Below are 20,214 nucleotides of genomic sequence, written 5' to 3'. Positions count from 1 at the left end.
ACAAATTTACATAATCATGATTTTATTTTAATCCTTTTTTAAAACCATTAAATGATGTATTTATAAAGATCCATAAAAAACAAACAAATTAACCTGATTTGAGAAGCATACATTTTCATTTTATAAACATTCATAGTACAGTCTACAACAATGGTACTCCACATGGAACACAGATGATGCCTCTGCTTGCATGATGTTATTAAGGGGCATAACTCAAGAACAGTAAAAGTGACACTACCCAAATTCCTTCTTGATCTGAGTTTTGTGGTAATAATCATTATGTATAAGTTTCATAACATTTGGTGGAGGCAAATTAAAGTAAGAGAATGGAAACGATAAAATTCAATAATTTATTCATTTGTAAAGGGACATAACTTTAGAAAGGTAAAAATGATGCCACCCAAATTTGTTTTCTGGTAACAATTTAAGCATTGTGCATAATTTTCATAACATTTTGTTGAGGAAAACCTTACAGAATGAAAACCAATTTCAAGATGTATGGACGGACTCTGGGCTACTGTACAGGCAAATAAAAAGATTTTGCCAAAGTTTCATTAATTCTATAAAGGTTTGACAAAGTAATTGATGTGTAACAAACTTTAACCCTGAAACTGTATCTCCATTTATCAGTAAAATATGTCTAAATTTCCAAAATATCCATGAAGGTACTGTATGACAAAGTTATTGATGTCAAACAAACTTTAACCATAGACTGAACCTAAATGCTTACTCTGCCAATGAAGGAATCTAGAATCACTATGTCTTGCTTTTGCAACATTTTGCAGGCTCAACAAATAGGAATCCCCAGTATTACCAAATAATTATATACCGGTCTGTCATAATGTCAAGGACAGCCTGAAATATTTAACAGAAATGTTTAAACTATTGCCTGAGGGATACATAAAATCCTTGTTTTCTACTGTTTTTTACACTTATTTAAATTAAAACAATGTCTCTTTCTCATTGCCTTAAGAATTAAAATACTGACAACTTTATAAATTGGAAAAATAAATAATCTATGCCAAGTAGAGTATTTATTTTTTATACATGTTTAAATTGTTTGTATAATGTGTTATAGATGGTTTATTCTTCACTTAAGATGCTTAAGATTCTAAGCTGACCTTTATACACCAACTTTAATACTCAAATATTTACTTTTCTTCACATTCCTAAAAATTATGGCAATGCAGAGTATTTCTTTTACAAACATAACCAACTTTTCACCATTTAGTTTTGTTTTACTGACCACAAACCAACATAAAGTTGTATGAATATATAACAACACAATAATTCTATAAACAAAGCTATTGCTAATTTTGTAAAAACTTTAAAGCACATTTAGAATTGTTTAGTGAAAAAAAGATATGATTAGCTTTTGTAAATTTAATTTGATAAGTGACCTTTGGGTTAAATAATCTGTACATTCAGTCAGCCATGCAATCCTTTTTCAATCTTTTTGAAAAAGGTTTTGAACTGGTTGAAATAACTTTTTAAAATGTCAGATTTTTCAGAAATGATTAAAATAAGTGGGTTACTGGAACATCTGATGAACTTGTCAGAAAAGTAACATATACTATCAACTGAATGGAGATAATAGGATGAAATTTAAATACACCCATGCCATTAATGTTTCCTGCCTTTCCAAACTCAGGGGACTAAGCATTAGAGCAGTTGTCTGTCACCAAACATATTGTATATACATGTAACACTATATTATTTGGAGCCTGTCATACAACAGTTTTGAACGGTTAGAGACCCCCCTTCTTGATGATTCACTAACTAAGGGGACTAATCAAAGCAGGTGTCTCCTGAATTATATAATGTTTGATTATTAATTAGAGTCTGACGAAGAGAAGAAAATAAGTTAAACTGATGGTTAAACAGTACAGAACAATTTATATTCACGGTTAATAAGTGCCTTTTTGTTTTGAGATTTAAACAGTGCCCTCTTGTTTAATGTAAAAAGAAAACCTTGACATTCAATGTTTTATTCACTAAATAAATCTGAATGTTTTCCTGGGAAATATTTGTGGTTTAATGACAAAATATAGAAATTTAATCTCCTATTTATTGACATCCTTTAAGTATCTTATGACTTAATAGACTTTTGTTCCATCTGATGTGTGGGAACTCATTTAACTAGCAATTATACTGTAATATAAACATTTATAAAAATGTCTGATGTTTTTGTGTCCAAGAAAGCTTATTGACTGATCTACTTTATTCATAAAACTTAATGTGTGACAGAAATGACATATTTATCTAGTGACTGGTCCTGCACAATCTCTGTACATGGATAACTATAAGAATGACAATTACTGTCCACATTAATAATAACATCATGTACATTTCCCATTTACTTCAATCCATTAAAAAACATGGTTTAATTAAAAAGGTAAATTACCTTGTTTTACATAATAAAATCTACATACCTTTGTGAAATAAATTCCAAGTTGTTTTTTAATTTAAAATAATAATCCTGTGTAAAAATTAAACAAACTCTGTATTAAGCTGTATAACTGTCCAGGTGAATGAAGAGGCCATAGACAGGGGCAATATATACATTTTGTATCTTATCACAATACACATCTTGTGGTTTAACTATTTAATTGTTCCTAATGTACTTTTAAACCAAATAAATATGCAGTTCATTGTTTCAAAACTGAATACTTTAAATACAGGTATAAAAGGATCAGAATTCAAAACTTTGAAACACCTACTGACATTCTAGAATTTACAAATCAATTTGTTTGTCCCAATTTCATCTAAATGCTATATTCATTTTAAGTTTAGATGCACAAACACATGAAAAAGTCAAAGCAATCCAACTTATTTCCCATGTCGCCTTACGAAATTAACTAATTTTATAGTAAAGAGTTTTATTGACAGCTCTTAACAAATGATCTTGTTTATAAATATTTTGCCAAGAACAAAAGTATTTTGGTAAATAATGTGACCTTACAGGACAAACTAAAACAAAATGATATCCGTCTTCAACAACATTCATATTACAACAAAGACGTAATCATATCTACCAACATCTATATTCAATTTGTAATGTCCCCCTATGTAGTTTTGTATAAATGTATTTGAACATCACAAAAGAAATTAAAATAATGTTCAAGACAAAAATCTGTCTGGATTCTTCTATACATACAAATTTTTCACAATTACTTAAAGATCCTGTGAAATCCACAAGGCCAAAATTAAAATATTTTTGTTTCCCCTCCCCCCACCCGGGTCAAAAATAAGCCCCCAGATCAAAAAATTATTTTCCACAAAAAAATTGAAATATTTTTTTCCTGAAAATAATTTGTTTCCATTTTTGGAAAGTGCTTGACAGCAGAAGGATTGATAATCTAAATAAATACACTCAAATTGAGCACAAACAACTGATAAGTGGCCTGGACTGGACAAGTCAAACCATTCATGTGACCATGCTATGACAATCCTGGTCTGTTTACCAAGGGTAGACCCGGGGGAGGGGAAACAGACATTCTTTTAAATGTGGCCCAACAAGTTCATGTCAGAGGTTACAAAGTACAATACAATTAATGGGCAGTTATCTGGCATCTAAAATTCCACCAAATCATGTCAGAGGTTAAGACAGAACTTTCAACAAATGGCAAGTTAAATGGTATCAAAGGTTCCAACACAAGCTTGTCAGAGCTAAAGACAGAACTTTCAACAAATGGAAAGTTAAATGGCATCCAAAGTTCCACCAAATCATGTCAGAACTTAAGGGCATACGATACAGTTTTGATCCTGTATTTACAAGTTGATGAAAATTTGCATATAGGCTATTGTAAACCTGATCAAATCAAATATGTTATAAAAAATATACCTTCATGTGCTACTTTTTGAGTAAATTGAGGTTCAAATTTCAGATATTTCCTCAAAATACGGATTTGTGGACATATTTTTCCTTTCGATAGAAATACATAACTTTTTTGTTTTAAAAGATAAACACGATCTGTTTTTTGTTAAATTATTTGTAATTTGTGTGTTATATAAATATTGCATAAATTTGTACATTTTATTTTTACAAATAACTCAAATTTATCAAATGATCATGAATGCAGAAAAAAAATGTAATGTTTTGCTGTATATTTATCAAATTTAAAAAAATTGCACTATTTACGTTTTCATGAAAATTGGTACACATTATCTTCTTACCTAATCAAACCAAATGTCATTTTAAAAAAGGGGGGTCCATGAACTCGTTTTCAAGTTAAATCAGTTTAAATGCTAAAAATTAGCCGAAAACTGCATCTTTTCCCGATAAGTCACCCTTTGACGTCGCGAAAATAACAATTTACGTTAGCAACGTCATTACCTCCCCTGTAACTGTATCGTATGCCCTTAAGACAGAATATACAACAAATTGAAAGTTAAATGGCATCCAAAGTTCCACCAAATCATGTCAGAACTTAAGACAGAATATACAACAAATGGAAAGTTAAATGGCATCCAAAGTTCCACCAAATCATGTCAGAACTTAAGACAGAATATACAACAAATGGAAAGTTAAATGGCATCCAAAGTTCCACCGAATCATGTCAGAACTTAAGACAGAATATACAACAAATGGAAAGTTAACGGACATCAAAAGTTACACCAAATCATGTCAGAGCTTAAGACAGAATATACAACAAATGGAAAGTTAAATGACATCCAAAGTTCCACCAAATCATGTCAGAACTTAAGACAGAATATACAACAAATGGAAAGTTAAATGGCATCCAAAGTTCCACCGAATCATGTCAGAACTTAAGACAGAATATACAACAAATGGAAAGTTAACGGACATCAAAAGTTACACCAAATCATGTCAGAGCTTAAGACAGAATATACAACAAATGGAAAGTTAAATGGCATCCAAAGTTCCACCAAATCATGTCAGAACTTAAGACAGAATATACAACAAATGGAAAGTTAAATGGCATCCAAAGTTCCACCGAATCATGTCAGAACTTAAGACAGAATATACAACAAATGGAAAGTTAAATGGCATCAAAGGCTCTAATAAAAGCTTGTCAGAGCTAAAGACAGAATTTTCAACAAATAGAAAGATCCAAAGCATGCTAAGTACACATACATTTCATGTATAGAAAGGAATTATAGGCACAATGTATATATATATATATGATATAACTTGTTATACATGTCAGAGATATAAAAATTGTTCTTCTAAGACTTATTTCAACTGGACTGGGCCTTACACATTCTGTAAACATTCATTAAACTAACACATATATTTGTGTTTCCATAGAAAATTTCCTTTACCTTTCATCAATGGTTTCAAAAATTGTTGCTACAATATTGTATATTCTCATCTATAATCATGATAATATCTGTACTATCTGCTTCTCACCTGCACTATGGAATTTATCATGCATTAGTCATTACCTCACACACACACATTGTCAGTATAGAGTCTATAGCTTATTTATCCACCAAAAACTTATGTTTGTACACAATTAATAACTGAAGAAAATTGGTGAAATGTTCATGCATCTAATAATCAGCTGTTTCAAAGATATCTTATCCAGTACTTATCTAAAATTGTAATATCAAAGATATCTTATCCAGTACATCTAAAATTGTAATATTTTTTTTGTAACCTTTGAGTTTTTTCTCAAATCTTGTCTCACGTCTTTATATGAATATCCCACCTAAGATTGAGGTCTATATCCTTGATAACAATTAATTAACTAACCTGTGAATCATACCATGAAAAGTCAATCAAAGTTACATACCATGAAAAGTCAATCAAAGTTACATACCATGAAAAGTCACTCAAAGTTGACAGTTAAGATTGACAGAAACCTCCATTCCCTTTATATAAAGGACTTTATTGTAGACATGATCTGATATTATTAACAGAAATTCTTTAAAAAAAACTTACAGAATAAGTCAAATTCATTGACATATAATGATTATATATATATCATTTATCTAGACATAAATTCAAGCGGAAAAAAGATGTTATACATTTTATACTTAGAATAAATGTTGCAAAGTTTGAAACTAGTCAAATTTGAGCTGATTGAAAAAAAGATTAGATTCCAATAGGCTCTTTCAATGAATGACATTAATTCATAGTTATAGCTCAGACTGAACTATTTCTGGCCAGATCAAGGTTGTATATGACATCTAATGATGGTTAAAGTTATAGCACACACTGACAATTTCTGGCCATATTAATGTTGTTAATTTGGTAATGACATCTTACAACGGTAAAAGTTATAGCACACTGACCATTTCTGGTCATATCAAGGTTGGTCATGACATCTTACGACGGTAAAAGTAATAGCACACACTGACCATTTCTGGTCATATCAAGGTTGGTCATGACATCTTACGATGGTAAAAGTAATAGCACACACTGACCATTTCTGGTCATATCAAGGTTGGTTATGACATCTTACGACGGTAAAAGTCATAGCACACACTGACCATTTCTGGTCATATCAAGGTTGGTCATGACATCTTACGATGGTAAAAGTAATAGCACACACTGACCATTTCTGGTCATATCAAGGTTGGTTATGACATCTTACAACGGTTAAAGTAATAGCACACACCGTGGTTAGGGACTTATACTAACAAAGGTTCCTGGTTCGATCCCTGCTTAGGGGTGAAAATCTCAGGGACTGAATATTTGGCTCTCCTTTGACACCTTTTGCAAGTATGGTCTTTAGCAACGATGATAGTCCGTCGGAACGGGACGATAAATGGCTGACCCGTGTTAAGAGAGAGCCATATCTCTTGCACTTTAAAGACAACCTTGTAATTTCGAAAAAGAGCAGGCTAATACCACAAGGAAGCACTCGCAACCAAAGGCGGAAAAAGATTAATATAAGTTGCAATAACTTCTTTCCCAATCCACTTTAAATAAATATGTTTAAACTAAAACACACTGGCTATTTCTTGTCAGCCCAAGGTTAATTAAGACATCTAATGATGGTTTAAGAAATAAATTGTTTAGATTTATAATACTTCAAGTTCTCATTGATATAACTGTGTGTTATATAAACAAACTATACCAATTCTAGAGATAGACATTTAATTTCCATTTGAGTACCTTTTAATCCACAAGAAGAAAATTGTTGTGCTGGATTTAAAGAATTTTTTAATATTGCTAAAAATTTACTTTTACCTTACACTTTAATTATTTTCATTAAATTCACTCAATTAGATTAAATAAAATGAAATTAAGATCTGATATTGTATCAATTATTAACTCACCCTCTATGTTTGCACCTCTTATCACAACTAATCAATAGTCACTGCACGAAAGTGCACATGATGCATTTCCAATGCATGAAAACAATGTTATGTTATGACAAACAGACAGTCATTGTAGCTACATCAGACATTTTAATGAGAACAGGAGTGTGAACTAAGGCCAAACAAAAATGGTTGATGTTAGGGGAAACAAATGTATGATAAACAGAGTTATTGAAGCTATACATCAGACAATTAGATTGTGAAGTAAGGACAAACCAAAATGTTTGATGTTTGGAGAAACAAATGTTTGATAAACAGACAGTCATTGGAGCTACATCAGTCGCTATAGGAGTGTGAAGTAAGGACAAACCAAAATGGTTGATGTTTGGAGAAACAAATGTATGATAAACAGACTATAGGGGTGTGAAGTAAGAACTTTGTCAGTAGGGGACTAATAACGCGGGTAGTTGGTTCTCTTAAATTATGTCTATGAGCTGATAGACTAAACACTGTCAGCCAATCAGATACGTGTTACATCCAAAATTAAATTATTAAGGTGGTACCTAATACTACACGGAGATAACTCTGTAAAGTCAGCTAAACGTTTTAGTTACATTGTGTTGTGAAGGGAATATTAAGCTTCTCAGTGATAAAAATTGGTTTTGGTCAAACTGCTATATAACCAGTGTAATTTTTCTGATAAAATGGTTGGTTCAAAATTTTTAAAATTTAAAAAAAAAATTTAAAGGGTCAAAGCAAATACTTTGTCAAAATTTTATGGAAATTAAACGAGCCAAATTAATTTTAGTGAAAGTGTTTGTCAGGAAAAAAAACACTGGTTATACATGTCTAGCAATTTGACAAACACCAATTTTGATCATTGAGAAGCTTAATATTCCTTTTACAACACAACGTAATTAAAACGTTTAGCTAACTTTACAGAGTTATCTCCCTCTAGTGTTAGGTACCACCTTTAACTGCAGTTTAACATTACATGAGAATTTTTAATTGTTATAATATATATGTTGTGTACAAGATGTAAGTTTGTACAAATTATAATTTGAACAGATTTTTTGTACAAGTTATAAGTTTTTTGCCTCATACCTTCTTGCACCAGGTGATACAGTCATCTTCTAAAATGTACTAGTTTAATGTTTTAAATTTAATTTTAACCTAACATCTAGTGCTATTCTACTTGTCATCCAACTGGAAATGAGGATACCTGAATGGTTAAAATTCAAATTGTATTTTCCTCCTGATACCATATTTATATCCATAAAGAGTCTTTTTGTGGTCTTATAATGTTTTTTGTATCAATGCTCAGTATTAGATTGTTTCATGTAGTTGTGAAAATATGACAGGAATAAGCAAAACAAAAGACTGTGTGCTTAAATCATTCATTTGTGTTAAGCAGTTCACAAAACACTGAATATATGTACATTACAACTTGTAAACAACATATATATATTAACTAAAGCTACCTGCACTTTTTGTACAAATTTTGTACAATCTTATTAATTTCTTCTTAGTAAAAATCGCTATTCATTTCAAGTTATTTTCCAAAAAAAAGCTGCACCATGCGCGCATGATAAGCCTATCAAATTTTCACAGAATAAAGTTCAATTACTTCTTAATGTCAAATTATAAATTTATGAAAATCAAAAGGAGCTTACATCAAGAGATAATAACAATTCACAAAACTTTCATTAGAATTGCTGGTCATTTTTAAGTTATCGGCCAAAAACTGGAAAATCTCCCCTTTTTTAATGAATTAAACCCTGTAGAGTTCTCAGAAACATTAAATCTAAAATTTAGAAAAATAGAAAGGTAGCTCATGCCAATGGATATAAACAATTCACTATAATTTCTTGTAAGCTGGTGACAGCATTCTTGAGTAATTGTTAGAAAACTGGTTAATCTCCCCTTTTTAATGAATAAAACCCCATAACTCAGGAATGTAAAATCTAAATTTTATAAATTTGAAAGGGAGCTCACGTCAATAGATATATACAATTCACCAAAGTTTCATGCAAATTAGTTAAATTGTTTTTGAGTTACTGTCCAACATGTTGACGACGGACTGACAGACAGACGGACAGCGGTATACCATAATATGTCCTGTAAACAAATGGGCGTATAAAAAGTTGAAAGAAAGTTGGATTCAGGAAATATTGCTGTACGTTGTTTACCTGTTTTTACAAAAATATGTTTACTTGTATCTCTTTAAAAGATGTAAATAAAAGAAAATGTATTCACTGTCAATGAGCAGTCAAAACATCAAAGTCTGTTGAATTCTGACCTAATACAATGACCACTTTGTCACAAAGGACACCTTGTTAGAGACCAGCACTGTAAGGGAGATAAATACATGATTATCGTTATTCAATCTTTACATAAAATTCTTACCAAGTTTCTGTTTCCCTGACTTCTTATATGATCAACTTTTTCCATTACAAGTTATATTAATCCATGTTATAATCCAAATAGTTTGTAAGAAGTATGTTGATGATCCATAAAGCCAACATGTACCAAGTACTTTAATACACCATAATTACCAGTTAATAATAAAGCCTTTGGGGCTGACCAGTCTAATAATACACACCAGACATGTAACATCTGTCAATATCTACTGGGGTATATCACCTCTAACCCTTAATGATTGACAGGTATTATACAATCCTAGGATCAGATCTAGCAGGTCAAAGGGTCAGAGATCAGTAATCTGTAGATTACATACTTGTCATATTTTCTCCATCATGTAGAGGGATATTTACCTATGTGTATGATGGACCTAATAATCTACACAGACTTGTGTTGTATGATGGAGGTGATAACATTCTATGATAATCAAACTTCATGTTGTTGTAACAACACAATGTACCTTACATTATAATTATATCACAGATTTCCTTTTTTAATCCAAAATGAATGCATAACTTTCCTTTTTCCTATTTTACATTAGAGGGTGACTCATGGAAACAATAAGCAATACGCTTCACCCTTTGTTACCTGTAGAGTAAAACACCTGATTTTGTAGAAAGTATTTGTAAAACTGTTATATATCTTTTTAACATTTCTGAAGTTGGACTATACAGACCATTCGAAACTTATTCATTTTACAATTTGCTTTAAGATTAAAAAAAGAACAACTTTCACCTGAAAATATGGTTTAGAAATTGTAAATAAATCTAAAATGACAGAATTCACAAACAGATAAACTTCAAAATAAATGTTTTCTGACTCCACTTTTCCTTCTTCCCTAACTGTGCCTTCTTTATTATAAAAATAGTTTAAAATTCCTTTCTTTCCATAGTACAACTCCAATGTTAATACTATTATAATTTAGTTCTCCATTTTGGAGTGGTGTAAGAAGTACGACATACATTAACTGACCATTTAATTTACTTCTTTAGCTGATAGATGTGGACAAGTCTATCAATATTAGTGTTTACAAGGGCAAACAAATTAACACAATATCATGTACCTGTATTTACAGGTAAGTCTAATGTCACACAATGACAGGTAAATATTGACAGACCACTCAACAGACTTCCGGTCATCCATGGACAAACATATCTTCAGGACATATTAACTTCTTATCAAAGAGACAACAAAAATCTTACACTCCTCCAATCTTTACTATAACTTCAATCTTATCAGTCACCCATAAAATCACTTCTCTTGCATTTTGCTATTCATATAAAACAGAAATCTTTAATCACTACCAAAATACAGACTAGAAATACATAGCTATGTAATTGTAGCTTTTTCTATGTTAAATCAGGAAAATTCTTTCATTATATTGTATGTCTCCAACAAAATATACATAAAAAAATAATGATCTTAAAATTATATTGTTCAATGAGACAGAAACATACAAACACAATTCTAAAGAGATGCCTTCCAATTTTCTATACATGCATGCCCATGACAATTGAAATCTTGAATGTATAACAACTTAACTAATATGTTAACACTAAAGTTGCTTCATGCATTCTGCTTTCTTTATTAATGTACATTTAGTTTAAGTGGCCTTTTTCATTTAAAACAGAAAACAACTTTAAAAAGTCTTTTAAGCATTATATTTCCTGGATTTTTTTCCTTTCTTTCCGTACAGGGTCCTGCTCATCACATGATGTGCTACTATTAGATTATCTCCCTTAGGCTAGAAATCAATAGATTACCTGTCTTACAAAGTGTAACATTACACAACAACTATGTCTGCTTTACCAAATTTACAAGATTTTGTCAATCAAATTACATTTTTATCTATAAACATGTCTGTTTAACAATCTTTCAATACTGATTTGTGGTAATAAAATTCAGATCAGTTTGTTTCAATTCAATAGCCTAAGAACTAGAGAGCAGGTACACCAACTGATAATTGGACCACACAGATATAAAAAAAACCTCTGAGGCCTTGTCATGTTTATATATATAATTATCACATATTTGTTACTAAAACATTGGGTTTTGTATATTTATGTAATAAACACTGAATTGCCAAAGTCATATTTATGCCTGAAGCAAACAGCTTGGACCAATATATGGGTTTCCCAATTGGAGAGCCACATCAGCCCTCACATACAAAAGCCCTGGGATCCAATGTGGAAGACCCTGAAGTCCCTGGCTAATAAAAGGCTGATATGGAAAATGTCATGTAATAATCTATAACCATTTCATTCTATGCTCAAAAATGATAATGGTGAATGCTTATATAATATTAAAAAAATATTGAGGTATGATTGCCAATGAGACAGCTCTCCACTCAAGTTCAAATGAAGTGGATGTAAGCAATTATAGGTAACGGTAAAATCTTCAACAATGAGAAAACCCATACCATATAGTCGACTATGAAAATATAACTGCCTAATGTATAACAAAACAATTTACCAAAAGCAAATATGACAGACATGTATGACCACCTCTGAACTACAGACTCCTGACTTGGAACACATAGAGAATGTGGCGTTATTAAAAATGTTTGTCAGGGCTCAACCCTCCCTCTAACCTAGGTCAGTTTTATTAATGCACAACATATGAACAAACTATACCTTTTTACAGAGGATGACTTGAGATCAATCCGATGTATTGTTATCGCTTAAATTTCCGTCATGCATAAATTAGTCAAATTAGTTTTGGGTTTTCAACACCAGTGAAAAAAGTGCATTTTCATACCTGCGATTTCTGTTCTCCGGTTGTACGATTTTTCAACAAAATATGGAATCATTTCAGTTGTTGATTTAGTGGTGAAAATTTGACTGAATTATATCTTAATAAATACGATTTTATATGTTTAATTGGTGTTTAAGAAAGAGGTCAGGTGCTCTTGTTCATTCATTAAATTATCGTTCATTCATAAATTTATTGTAAAATAAAAATCACTACACAGGTTATACGTGTAGTGTAAATGACCACCTGTAATCTAAAAATAGCGGTCTCACTAATAACGACAAGAAGAATTTTAGCGACAAGAACCGTCAAGAATGGACAAGAAGAATTTATGCGACAAGAAGCGTCAAGAACGGACAAGAAGAATAAATTAAGCGACAAGAAGACTATTTAGCGACATGAAAACTTCTCGTATCGCATGAGGATGACACATATCAAATGAACAATTATGTGTGGGACTTAGTTTTAAGAAATGATGTCAAAGTAACACTATGAACATATTTTTAGTAAGCTGAAATATATATTTATTTTTTACATGTTTATGTCTTGTAAGTTATTTTATTTCTGTCCCATTTTTCAACATTAGCGTCTCGAAAGGTGAAATGTTTTAACTGAATGGTTAATTTAAATTAATTATGAAAATTGTTAAAATTAAATAAATAAAAGTAGTTATTGCCCAGTTACAAACACTATCAGGGGATAATCCATAATTATCCCCAACTTTAGCCTGGTAAACTTGTTGTCTCCTTGTGAAATATAAAACATATTAAAAATGATTTCCTGCTTAAGTCTTTTATTAATATAAAGTCAAAACCTTCTTGCTTTTCACTAGACAACCATGTCCTGTCAGATTTAATTCTTATATATGAAGATGAAAAATAAAAGTCCCCAAAACATTAACATGGCAGCAATTGCTTTTACAGCCTTTAAGGCTTTGATTTTTTACAGAAGAGTGTCCACCATGCACTTGCACTGCACTATAATAATAGTAGAATAGAATTATCATATACAAATAGATGAAAATTATATATACATGCAATTGTAATATTAATAATACTAGAACACACCCGCAAAATCGCGGTCATATACAGCTTGTAAACTGTTATAGGATGAATTTTTGTAAAAGATATTATGACTGGAGAATTTCATATAAGGTATCATAAGCCCTCTCCCCTTTTTTCCGAAGTCTGTTTTGTGTTTCCTTTCTGTTAAATTCAGTTATTTTTCGTGTTTCTGGCCTTATACCACAATTATTCTTCCCCTTTGCTACAGTGCATTTTTTGGTAAAAGTCAAATTAAATTAAAAATTTGCACCTCTTCAAACATGAAATAAATGAAACTGCTTATAGAGCATTATTATTCTAATAAAATGTGCTTCTAGGACAATCCATCAGTGCTTTTCCATTTGAGAGCCCTATTAACATGCCAATGGTAGGATTTGAATCTCGTATAAATGACTAAGGCTCATTTGAGGTGTGGCCTGAGAGGCCCTGATCCCAAAATCCTGGGCTTAAAAACATGAAATCCCTAGGTGTGTATTTTAACGAAATTCATATCACGACATCCCAAAATTTAAAAAAAATATTCCCGCATCCCGTAAAGATCAATCCCGAAATCCCGAGCTTAAAAACACCCGATCCCGACGTCCTGAATAAGTCCTGCCTTCTTTCTAATCTCTACCCTACTTTGATTTTGGCCAAACACATACTTTCACTTTCAACAATAAATTGTTATGCCCCATTTATGGGAATTATGTTATCTAGTCTGTTCGTTCATTCGTCTGTCCTTCTGTCCGGCTTCAAGTTAAAGTTTTCACTTTCAACAATAAATTTTTATGCCCCATTTATGGGAATTATGTTTTCCAGTCTGTTCGTCCGTTCTTTCGTTCGTCTGTCCGTCCGTCTGTTCCGCTTCAGGTTAAAGTTTTTGTTGAGGTAGTTTTTGATGAAGTTGAAGTCCAACCAACTCGAAACTTAGTAAATATGTTCCCTATGAGATGATCTTTCTCATTTTAATGCCAAATTAGAGATTTTACCCCATTGATAGTGCCGATGTGGCATCCGTATACTATGGACACATTCTTGTTTCCACATGTTTTACTTATTTCAATATATATATGCAACTGGTATGACCCCTTAGATAGTGAATATTTCAGTAAAAAGTAGAAAGAGAGTCTCTGTATTTTATAGTACATGTAGTATAATCGTAGTTTACAGGTGGATAAACGCGAAAACATAATTGTCTCTAAGGAGGTATAATAGTTGCGATCTAAAAACCATGATATTGAGAACGCTCTGATTGGCTTATTTATTTTTCATTTTTGTACTCTATCATACGATTGGTTGTTCTTGTGCATGTTTAAAACCGGAAGTATTATCTATGACTGAAAGTCAGTCTGATAACGGAAACAATATCCTGACACCTATTTTGTCGTTTTTCTCCCAAAATAACCCAATCTGAATAATCATAAGAACGGATAACAAATGAGACTATGCATGTTACCTAAAGAACACAGAGGCATGATGATAATTTATTGTGGAAGGAAGAGAAGAGACACACAAAATGAGGTCTTCTCGTTTAATAGTATAGATATATAACAACAAACCAGTATATTCTCTACGACTATTATTATATAAGTATAATAGTCCAAGGTATACTGATTTCTTGCACTACAATATAATAGTTATTACGGTGAGGTTGAATTTCCTGTCATTTATTCATCATCCAAGCACGAACTTGTATCAGAAAAAATATCTCTGTAAATTAACCCCAGTTTCAGGTATAGAGATGTGATCTGTTTCTGTGACATTTGCTTTTGACCATCCACAAGAACCTGCGGTCATCCGATGTTCAGTACTTCAGTACTTTGATTTAAGTTTCTTGCTACAATTGGTAAAGTTAAATACAAAAATTTAATAAAAAAAAGCATTTTCTTAAGATGCTATTTCTTGGTCTTCACGATAAGCTTCTTTCCTCTTTACATAGCAATCCATGAAAGTTTACAAAATTATCATGTCAAAAAAATTTAATGCATGTATCAGAAATATATTGAAAATGAAAATATAGTTTCAAAAGGTTTGCCTCAGACATTATCTAATTAAAAAGCTTCTGCAAAAGTTTCATAAAATTCTAGGATGGATATATATCTCGCTTTCGCTACATCAATGTTGCAGGTTCAACAAAAATAAGTTAAATAGGTATTAAATCATCAGATCAATACAAAGCAGAAAAAGATAAAACAAAAACAGACCTTCCATTTTTTAAATTCAACAGTCTGAATACAGAGCCATTTTTTCTTTATTCATCCACGGAAACAAAATGTCAGTTTCCTTGATTATCTATCAAAATCATTATCAATCTTTTTCTTTACAAAAATGTCAAGTAATGTAATTCACTAACAGGTACTGCTAAAGAATACTTCACTAATTCTCAAACCCGAGACCTTCAGCACTGTGGCCATAGGTCTTAACCACTACACCATGAACCCACATATATAAATATCTATATCTTTTTGTTTACAAAAATGTCTGAATATATATATTACAAGCCTAAGGGAGATAATCAAGTAATGTAATTCACTAACAGGCACTGCTAAAGAATACTTCACTAATTCTCTAACAGGTGCCTGCTAAAGAAAACTTCAGTAATATAGAAAATATCCATCAAAATTGTAAACATGTTGACTACATGTATTCATGGAGGAGTTATGGTTAGTATAAAAGACCAGAATTACCTAAACAAGTGAATGGCAGCTGTTACACATATATTATTGACAAATCATAAAACGAATTCCTTACATCATTTATTCCTCAATGCAGTCTTCATGCTTAACCACTGGCCCAGCACCCCAACCTGTAAACGTCATCTACACGGGACAACAAAATCTAACTAAAATTTTCCAAAAGTTTAGCTGCAGGTCTGTAGATTTAAAAGTTTATCCTTGAGACTGTGAATGTATCATTGTAACTTATTTCTATCTTATTCTTATTTGCTAACTTTTATATTTCGCATTTTTTACTGAAGTTATGAATCCATATACATATGTAAGAAGATGTTGGCTGGTGCTTCTTTTTATGCTATTTCATTTGAATGTTGACATGAGGCCTTTAACAGACAGAGCTAGTCAATTCCTTCATGCCTCCTTTAGTACTTTTCTATCTTCAGAAAAGAATTGAAGTAGAATTGTATCATAAAACAGTTGGAATTCTAGACATGCAATAGACCACTTTCGAGTTCATCCGTCACCGGAAAAAACTCGTCAATTATACGCGCCTTTATCACCGTCATTTGTGCGTTTAGGGGCGTCGTCACTTCCTTCCAATGTTGAGCGAGTGGTTGGAAAACTATAATTCTATATTGAACGAATTATTCGGCAAATTGAATTCTCAAAATTGATAATCAACACTGCTGTCATTAGGGAATTGTCAGTAAGTACCTACAGAGCAACCATTATTTCTAGTTTATCCTGCACAAAGACGATCACCAAGACGCTTGATGAACGTAAATAGTGCAGGGATACAGGCGAGCCCCTTCATCTGGTAAATGACGTCATAAAGGCGTGCATAATTGATGAGTTTTTGCCGGTGACGGATGAACTCGAAAGTGGTCTATTAGATTAGTCAGCAATTCAACCTGATACTGCCAGCCTGTATAACAACAGAACATAAAGTTAAGGATTTTCCAAATGTTAGTAACAACTCACCTCCATTGTCACTTCATGCTTTTTCACTGTGGTATATGTAAACAAGCTTTCTTACTGTGGTATATGTAAACAAGCTTTCTTACTGTGGTATCTGTCAATATACAAATATTATCATTTTATAACAAAACATATAAATACCTCAATACTGAATTATATTCATATCTGAGTATGTCCTTTGGTGCTCAATAAGACTTTGTTTTCTATATTTTCGTTTTTGTTGCTTAATTTTACAGTTATAATAAAAAAAAAAAACATGTACATGTACATTTGTAAACAGGCAAAGAAAGCATTGTCCAGACAAAGAGGAATAACTCTAACTAACAACAAAAATACCATGACTAACTAATTAGATTTTCTCTGCTTATTTAAAATCGACAAAAAAATAGTTGTCCAAAACTAACATGGTCTGTATACATTACATTGTACATACATAATGTACATAGAGTGGTCAATATTGATATGATGTAAGCATGGTTAGTGGGATTCAAAATGGCACATGACAAAATTTATCTAAGCCAATATATAGATATATATAATGGTACTTTCATAAAAAACAATTAGTAAGTGCAAACTATGTTTATACTGAACTGAAAAAGATTGTTGCTCTGTTGTAAAATATGTTAACAGTTACCTAAACTAGTCTGTAGCAAGCTTTGTTGCCAGTCACTTAAATTGCATTGTAAAGTCTTAAGTTAAGAGTAAAATAAGGTACAACAAATGCTTCGAATTCACATACATTTATTACATTATTACATTTTTGTTAACCATTTAATAAAGATTTGTGGAAGGCAATAATTTAAGACTGCAATGGTTTGTATCACCTAAAATTGCATATATGAAAATTATGACAATGTGACATACATATGTACATGAATGACATATAGTAATAGACCTTGCACTATGCATGTTAACTATTTATAATTGTGTTGAATTGATTAAAACTAAACCAGATGCTCCACAGGGCGTAGCTTTATACGACCGCAGAGGTTGAACCCTGAACGGTTGGGGCAAGTATGGACACAACATTCAAGCTGGATTCAGCTCTAAATTGGATTGTGATTAAATAGTTGACACAGCATAGGTTTCTGACACAGAATGAATGTGTTCTAATGAAATTAAAATTTTTGTTTTCTCTTAGAGCAATTCACCATGCTGTTGAATATTATTCCTCTCAAAAAAATGTTTGAAGAAATTTTCTTTTTATTTATGAAATTTCAAATGAGAAAATTGAACCCAATTTTTTTAATCACATCCCCCTTTCCCTTATTCCAAAACTAGTCTCAATTAAAATTTCTAATGGAGTTTGCAACAATTACTACTCATTTAAATACATCATAAAATATTAAGATGTAAAAAAACTGCTTGTTATCACTGAATGGTAAAGATTATTTTAATTTATCAGTTGGTAGTAAAAAGTGAATACATTGTATATTGTATATATAACAAAGATTTAAGTTGATTCTGGACAAAGAAAGATAACTCCAAATAAAAAAAATTCTTACAATTAGATATTTCTTGCTTACTATTCTGGACAAAGAAAGATAACTCTAATTAAAAACAAAATTGCTATTTCACAATATTTTGCAATAAGATATTTCTTGCCATTGCGCAATACTGTGCAATTGAAAAGACTTGCTATTGCACAAAACTTAATATAATAATTTTAAATCCTGATTTGGACCAACTTGAAAACTGGGCCCATAATCAAAAATCTAAGTACATATTTGGATTCAGCATATCAAAAAACCCCAAGATTTCAATTTTTGTTAAAATCAAACTAAGTTTAATTTTGGACCCTTTGGACTTTAATGTAGACCAATTTGAAAACAAGACCAAAAATGAGGAATCTACATACACAGTTAGATTTGGCATATCAAAGAACCCCATTTATTCAATTTTTGATGAAATCAAACAAAGTTTAATTTTGGACCCCGATTTGGACCGACTTGAAAACTGGGCTGATAATCAAGAATCTAAGTACATTTTTAGATTCAGCATATCAAAGAACCCAACCGATTAATTTTTTGTCAAAATCAAACGAAGTTTAATTTTTGACCCTTTGGACCTTAATGTAGACCAATTTGAAAACGGGACCAAAAGTTAAAAATCTACATACACAGTTAGATTCGGCATATCAAAGAACCCCAATTATTCAATTTTGATGAAATCAAACAAAGTTTAATTTTGGACTCTTTGGGCCCCTTATTCCTAAACTGTTGGGACCAAAACTCCCAAAATCATTACCAACCTTCCTTTTATGGTCATAAACCTTGTGTTTAAATTTCATAGATTTCTATTTACTTATACTAAAGTTATGGTGCGAAAACCAAGAAAAATGCTTATTTGGGTCCCTTTTTGGCCCCTAATTCCTAAACTGTTGGGACCTAAACTCCCAAAATCAATACCAACCTTCCCTTTGTGGTCATAAACATTGTGTTTAAATTACATTATTTTCTATTTACTTAAACTAAAGTTATTGTGCGAAAACCAAGAATAATGCTTATTTGGGCCCTTTTTTGGCCCCTACATCCTACACTGTTGAAACCAAAACTCCCAAAATCAATCCCAACCTTTCTTTTGTGGTCATAAAACTTGTGTCAAAATTTCATAGATTTCTATTAACTTAAACTAAAGTTATAGTGCAAAAACCAAGAAAATGCTTATTTGGGCCCTTTTTGGCCCCTAATTCCTAAAATGTTGGGACCAAAACTCCCAAAATCAATACCAACCTTCCTTTTGTGGTCATAAACCTTGTGATAAAATTTTATAGATTTATATTCACTTTTACTAAAGTTAGAGTGCGAAAACTAAAAGTATTCGGACGTCGCCGACGACAAAGACGCCAACGTGATAGCAATATACGATGAAAATTTTTTCAAAATTTGCGGTCGTATAAAAATGAATTTAAAAATATGATAGGATATTTCATCTGATTATCATTTGCAAGTTGCAGTCAATATATTCATGTATTTTACTTTCATACTATACATACTTGGTTAGCCATAAAAAAAAGTTCATCGATTGATTTGTATATTAAAGCCACTTTCAGCACTATTGTGGTATTTTATATAGGATAGCAACCACCATTGACAGTAAAATCTCGTTTG

General features: G+C 31.5%; 1 protein-coding gene and 1 long non-coding RNA gene across 3 annotated transcripts in view; both read right to left on the bottom strand.

Annotated features, from left to right (window-relative positions):
• LOC143065518 (uncharacterized) overlaps positions 1 to 19,549 on the bottom strand; it is an 86,255-nt gene extending 66,706 nt beyond the window's left edge. The window contains exon 1 of the long non-coding RNA XR_012975492.1: positions 18,050 to 19,549. This is a non-coding gene — a long non-coding RNA (uncharacterized LOC143065518). The remainder of the gene's footprint in view (positions 1 to 18,049) is intronic.
• Positions 1 to 20,214, bottom strand: part of LOC143065517 (rho GTPase-activating protein 23-like) — a 71,092-nt gene that overhangs the window by 49,910 nt on the left and 968 nt on the right. The window contains exon 2 of one of the 2 annotated variants that reach the window (XM_076239140.1): positions 17,108 to 17,198. In XM_076239140.1, the coding sequence (XP_076095255.1) occupies positions 17,108 to 17,113 (6 nt within the window). In that variant the 5' untranslated portion in view covers positions 17,114 to 17,198. Of the gene's footprint in view, positions 1 to 2,432; positions 2,503 to 17,107; positions 17,199 to 20,214 lie in introns of those variants that run through there. The other variant, XM_076239141.1, reaches the window with a different exon arrangement.

Source organism: Mytilus galloprovincialis, chromosome 2 (assembly GCF_965363235.1).
Source record: "Mytilus galloprovincialis chromosome 2, xbMytGall1.hap1.1, whole genome shotgun sequence".
Classification (NCBI taxonomy): Eukaryota; Metazoa; Mollusca; class Bivalvia; order Mytilida; family Mytilidae; genus Mytilus; species Mytilus galloprovincialis.
Note: the sequence above shows the minus strand (reverse complement) of the source record. Positions and strands in the feature narration are given on the sequence as shown.